Below are 7,044 nucleotides of genomic sequence, written 5' to 3' on the forward strand. Positions count from 1 at the left end.
AAAAGCTTCTGTACAGCAAAAGAAACAACCAAGAAAGTAAAGAGAAAACCCACAGAATGGGAAAAAATCTTCACCAGTGACACATCTGACAGAGGTTTAACATCCAGAATATATAAAGAACTCAAAAAACAAAGAAGCAAGAAACCAGATGACCCAATGAAAAGATGGACTAAAGATCTAAACAGAGAGTTCTCAAAGGAAGAAATAAAGGTGGCTAAGAAACATCTCCAAGTGTTCAACATCCTTAGTAATTAGGGAAATGCAAATTAACACCAAGTGGTGTTAATTACCCCAATCAGACTGGCTAGGATCCAGAGAACAAATGGTATCAAATGCTGGCGAGGATATGGAGAAAGGGGAACGCTCATTCACTGCTGGTGGGATTACAAACTCATGCAACCCCTATGGAAAACATTGTGGAGAACTCTTTAAAAACTAAAAATGAAAGCCAGGCGTGGTAGCACATGCCTGTAGTCCCAGCACTTGGGAGGCAGAGGCAGGCAGATCTCTGTGAGTTCAAGGCCAGCCTGGTCTACATAGTGAGTTCCAGGACAGCTGGGGCTACAGGGAGACCCTGCTTCAAAAAGACAAAACAAAACAAAAAAAACTAAAAATGAACCCACCATATGACCCAGTTATACCACTCCTTGGCATATACCCAAAGGATTCATCCTACTGTAGAGACACTTGTACAACAATGTTTGCTGCTGTTCTTTTCACAATAGCTAAGAGATGGAAGCAACCTAAGTGGAAGAAGCCAGAGCGGTCTGCATCCCTATTCCCTATAGATAATTTGGGTAGCCTGTTCAAAGGATGGCGTGATAAGATTAGGAGGTAGGTATTGGCTAGGCAGTAAGGGTAAAAAGACCTTAAAGAAAGCAGCCAGTTTCTTGGCTAAAACTCACAATGTCCTTGGGCCTCTTAGCAACATACTCTGTTCCATAGGCCAAAAATGTCAAAAATATTTGGGAGCTTTTATCTAAGCCTTAAAAGATTATAGGGTTACCTCTTCAGAGGGTGGAATGTTAGAGTAGCCAAAAGCCTCATAAAAATAATAAATAAATCAAAGAAGAAGAAAGAGTACATGTAGTTATCAGACAAAAGTGATGGGGACATATAAGAGGAGTTGGAGGGGAGGGAGTGGGCATGAATTTGATCAAAACACCTTATATGCATGTATGAAATTCTCAATAAATTATTTTAAAAATACACAAAATTTAACAACTACTGGTAATTATATTTTAAGAGAACATTACTAAATCTTTAAAATTCAACATGCATTTCTGGCTTACAAAACATATCAATTCAAATTAGTCAAACTTCAAGTACTCTAAAACTTCACGTGGCTTGAAGCTGGACAATAAAACTTTACGGCCTTTATCATCCAAGTAGTTCATAAATTCCTGAGTAGAAAGAGGACAGAGTGCATCTACTGATCCTATTCATTTAGAATTACAAATAAACAATCTAAAAGCCTCTGAACTTTTTTTCTTAGAAAAAATGTGGTTATGTTATGCCCGATTCTTGAATTATGAGCGCCTTATGCAGAAATAAATTGAAATGGTGAAGGCAAGTTCCTTTACCAGAGTTTCACTAATTTCTCAGTTTTTTCTTTATATAAATATTACCACTATAAGTCAAGACTCTCAAAAGAAATGATGCAGATACAGAACTCCTTTGGAATTCTTTTTTTAAAGATGTATTTATTTTTATTTTATGTGCAAATGGTTTTTGCCTGCGTGTATGCACGTGCGAGAGGACGGCATGAGACCCCCTAGATTGGCGTTACAGTTACAGACACCTACCACGTGGGTGTTCAGAAACAAACTTGGTTTTCTGGAAGAGCAGCAAGTACTCTTTCTTAACCAATGAACCATCTCTTCAGCCCCTCTTTTGGGATTCCTGAAGAATCTGAGAAAATAGCACAACCAAAGGGACAAATAAATATACTCTTCTTGGTAAAATTTACACTGCTTCCTAATATTTTTGGCTAGGGAGAATTTCTGAAAGATCACAGAGGGAAAATCGCACCTGACAAAATAAAACTGCACCTAAAGACAACTAGCATGTGAGTTATACAAACTCAAAGAATCACCAGGATAATCTGTCTATTTTGAATGGTAATGTTATGTTATTCAAAGATAACATCTTTAGATTATGAACAGTCTTGTTTTTACTATTTTCCTTTAATTCATTCAAAATTCTTGCTATTATCAAAGCAAGAATCAAAGATTTTTTTCAATTTATACTAGCCAAACAAGAATTAATAGCAATAAAAGAAAAGAAGCACTACTAGTGAAGCCTCTGGGCTAATGGTATGAATGGCATAATTACCCAAAATACAATACTTTACCAGAAAATAGGAGAGAATGGTCCTAAAAAGCTGGTATAGCATTTCTGGAAAACAATCTTATTCTTTGAAGACAGAACACTCTAAGACTCACATTTTTAATTTAACCTGGAGTACCAGTATGCATAAGAGATACACAGCTTTAACATCCTGACAAAGCAGCAAAAACTAAAGGCGTACAGTATTTTCAGGGAATTTACCACAATGCCCAGGGGGCAAGAGCTTTGCAGCCCTGGCTATGAAAATCACTGAGATGAGAAAACAAGTTAGCAGACATCATGATGCATCAATTTAAGATCACAAATATTTTCACAGCTACTGTGATGGTCAGGATTTTTAAAAATATTTATTTATTTTTATTTTATGAGTGTTTTGCCTGCATGTATGTAGTATGTGCACCACATGCATGCAGCGCCTACAGAGGAAAGAAAAAGGCATTGGATAGATGCCCTGAAACTGGGGTAAGAGGCAGTTGTGAGATGCTATTTGGGTGCTGGGAACTGAACCTAGGTCCTCTGCAAGAGCAGCAACAGCTCTTAACTGCTGAGTCATCACTCCAGGCCTCGTGATGCTTAGTTATAACTGTCTAGTTGACACAATCTAAAATCACTTGGGAAGGAGTCTCAATGAGGGACTGTTTAGATTAGACTGGCCTGTGGGCAGTCTGTGGATTATGCTAATTGAAGTGATAAGATTCAAGCAGTGTGGGAGGCACTGTGCTCTGAGTAGGGGATCTTACATTGTGTAAGAATGGAGAAAGCAAGCTGAGGCCAGAATGGATGCAGTAACTCACTGCTTTCTGCCTTCATTATGGCTGTAATGTGACTAGCTGTGTCAAGTTCCTGCCACCTTGACTGTCCCAGAGAGATGGACTGCTATTTCACTAAATTTCCTCCCCTCCCCTTCTTGGGAGACTGGCCCTCAGTCACCGGGTCTCCTGGTCCTGACGCTGGTTAACAAAACCAAAATAAGATATCCTATTTTAATTTTGCATAATTTAGATGACATTTGGGAGGGGGTAACTTACAAAAAACACAGATTCTTACAGGCTTTTCCTTTTCCATATTTGAAATGCATGCGCCATCCATCTCCTGCCCCCATTCTCTCGCTCAGTGTTTGCCATGCTCCAATATTGCTGCGGCTCCACCCCCTAATGGCTAGACTATGGGCAGGCCGGGTACCCCTCGTTCACAGCTCCCCAGCCACAGGATCTGCTCCTGGAGTTCCAATCTGGCCTCGGCTCCCCCTTTTTCCCTGGGTGTCCTGTGTCGCCCACTCTTTTCCAATGAATGAGTAATTTTCGGGCTACAACTGGAAAACCTGGATTGTGGGCCAAATAAACCCTTTGTCTCTTAAGCTACTTTTATCAGGGCATTTTATCACAGCAACAGGAAACAAAATACAGCTACTGAACGCACTATAAACTGCAGAAGACGCAAACACCTGGATCAATAACAGAAACCCAAAGAACCCAATGTGACACTGGTTGCTAATGCAGATACAGAGCTGCTTCTATATTTAATATCCTGAAAGTTCCCCAAGGACAGACTGCTGAGAAGGCTCCAAAAGCTCTAAATCCACCCATCCTTCAATCTGTTGTTATAGAGTGGCTGAGCAGCTGCAAAGCACTGTAGAAGTTTATATTAGGTTTATCAACTAGTGTAAGTTCAATAGGAATGGCTAAGAAATAAATTAGGAAGGGCACCAGGGCTTCAACCATTCTGCTCTCATAAGGATGCAGACTTGCCAAACCCAGGGTGGATTTGACGTAAGACAGAACAAAAGTAACTTGGAGCTCAAAGAACTTCGAGTTCAGTAGAACAGTAGAATTAGTTACAGCTAATCAAAATATTTAAGATAAACTACTACCATCCCTAAACTTATTTTTAAAATCCCTAAGAGATAGCAATGTGAGCTGAGTTTGGATAATCTTCCACCACTAACCCTAGGGCCCTTCTCTAGTGTTCTAGTTCCATAACACCACCAGCTACAAATCCAAAAATTCCAACTATCATCATTTCCTCTCCCCTAATTTATGACCTACACGGAGCCACAAAGTTCTCAGTTTTACCTCCTAAACAGTTGCAGATAATTACTATACAATCTTAGTACAAGTCACTATGATGTTTCAATCTATACTTATACTCTAGTAAAACTTTTTAACTGACCTCTGATACATTCTTTCTCCCCATTAATCTGTTTTCTATACTCCATTTAAGGGAATATGACATCACTGAACTTTCCAATGGCTTCTGGTTGCTCCTTGGCTAAAATAAAAAATCTTGAACACAACCTATAAAATCTTCATGATCTTCCTATGGGCTACTAGCCTCGCCTGCTTCAATTTATAACACTTCCTCTTTCTTGCTAGCCTGCTGTGAGCCTCTGATAAGCCTTTCTTCCTACCTGAGAGCTTTCACATTTATAACTACCATTCCAAAATATACACAAATGTACAATTAAGGAGCTGGAGAGATGGCTCAGCAATTAAGAGCACTGGTTGCTCTTGCAGAAGACCCGGGTTCGATTCCCAGAAGCCACATGGTGGCTAATAACTGTCTGAGCTCTGCAAGCATTGTACAACACAGGCACACCTACGTGCAGGCAATATAATCATACACATAAAAATAGTAATAAAACAAATGCTATATGGTGAGCACTATGATATTATGGAGACCTCCTGGTACAGGAAGCACCCATGATGAATACTGTTCATCTCCACCATGGGATTCTATCTACATGAAAGGATGCCTACACGACATCAGATTTCATATCAGATCTCGTCTCCCATTATCTTCCAAACATAAATGGATAAAATGATCGACATAAATGGATAAAGGTAGTATAAATTAGTTGGAGCTTATTTAGATAATTATATTTTGCAAAACTTCAGGCAACCAAAACTAAAAGTTCTAAACAATATAGGTCTTAAGAAAGGTTTTGACAAATGCCAAACATATTAAATCATAGCCAAATGTCTAGGACATTTGTCTCCAAAGAAAATGTGCAAAGTCTCAGCCACTGTGCCTGGTCATGCAACACAATTACAAGGACCTCAATCGTCCACTTTTCTCAAAACTAAGCCTATTAATTATGTGACTGAATTTCAAAGAACACAACTGCTATACTAACAGGAAAAAGAGGTTTTATACATCCCGTCTAAACACAGTACAGCCATTCCCACGGAATGAGTTAATGGAATGTGGGACGCACAAAGTCTAAAGCACTTTCGTCAAGTGAGCACAACTTATATTAAAGCATAACTTTAATCACGATGAATCGTGAAGTAAAAGCACAATCAACAGACTGAGCAAATGCACAGTAACACTTTCATACTCTCAAGAACTAAGACTATCTTGAGCTCTTTACCTATTAATTCATTTTATCTTTTCATGACTCTTACAAGGTAACATACAAATATTATCATTTTCTCATAGAGAAGTCAAGGTACAGAGAAGTTAAAGTAGCTCGTTCAGAAATTCAGAATATGTTACAGAGGGAGTCAAATGAAAGCAGTTGATACTCTTAACTATGACATTGCACTATCTGATATGGAAAAGATCAGATTCATGGAAAGTAAGACGGAACATGTAAAAGCACGAAAAAGGGCTAAGATTTTGCTTCAAAATTGAGGAAAAAACTGGAACCGATCAAAGTAGATTATGACACATACTACCTGAAAGAGAAAAGGTCTATTCTGGCTCACAGTTTTAAAGGTCTCAGCACCAGACTAGTAGCACATCACCATGGAAGAAATGCATGACAAAGGAAGCTGCTTCTCCATGACCAGGAAGAGAGAGGGTGCCTGTATGGCAAGCTGGGGTTCTATTACCTTCTTTCCAAGTAACCTCCCACTAAGCCACTCCTCCTACAGAACCACAGGCCTTTAGGGGACTTCCTCACAGTCAAACACAGCACCCTGTAAGTCAATCATTTTGTAAGTTTGAAAGCAAGATGTTGCTCACCATTTTGAAATCACTTCATTCTAACATGGGTTCCAGCAACATCTAATAACTTGAACATTATTTAGCTGTATCCTACAGCAATAACAACAATAAAACTCTGCGAACTTAGACTACTTATCTTAAAAACTATCTGGTACAACAAGCCCCTGACATTATGATGCATTAACTCTGTTTTTACAACAGCTGGCCCCAAACCATTAGACTCAGGCTTTACTTTATATTGTCAATCAGCACCCAAGTGGTCATAATTAGAGAAATGCTCTGACACATGGGTTTCCCACCAGCATCTACTTAGACCAAAAAACTTCTGAGACAAATTCCACATTTATATTAATGACAGTTAAGATATACAAATCTAGAACTACTTCAAATACCACAAATGGATCTATAATGTAAGAGGCCAAACTAATAGAGCCAAACAAGTTGTTATTTAATAATAACTTTCAGTGCGTCAGGAATATCTTTTTTTATAACAGACTTCACATTTTATGGCTGCAGAAAGAGAAGATTTAAGAAGTTAACAAGTAGATGTGAAAAACATTACCACTGAAATCTACCTGATGACTTTATATCCATGCTCAGATGCTAAGGAGCTCAGAAAGTAGCCGACTGTGACTAGTAATAATAGAAAGATATATAGATATTAGAAATGCATGTGCAAACATCTTAATATCAATTGCATTAAAATGAATTTTTCTGTATGAAACTGTGTATTTTAATAGTGAAATG

General features: G+C 38.5%; 1 protein-coding gene across 1 annotated transcript in view; it reads right to left on the minus strand.

Moving 5' to 3' along the window:
• LOC103748931 (FSD1-like protein) overlaps positions 1-7,044 on the minus strand; it is a 50,767-nt gene that overhangs the window by 34,796 nt on the left and 8,927 nt on the right. The window contains exon 2 of the mRNA XM_029555298.1: positions 1,806-1,911. Within this exon, the coding sequence (XP_029411158.1) occupies positions 1,806-1,877 (72 nt within the window). The 5' untranslated portion in view covers positions 1,878-1,911. The remainder of the gene's footprint in view (positions 1-1,805; positions 1,912-7,044) is intronic.

The sequence above is a fragment of the Nannospalax galili genome, unplaced genomic scaffold (assembly GCF_000622305.1).
Source record: "Nannospalax galili isolate Female #2095 unplaced genomic scaffold, S.galili_v1.0 scaffold105, whole genome shotgun sequence".
Lineage (NCBI taxonomy): Eukaryota > Metazoa > Chordata > Mammalia > Rodentia > Spalacidae > Nannospalax > Nannospalax galili.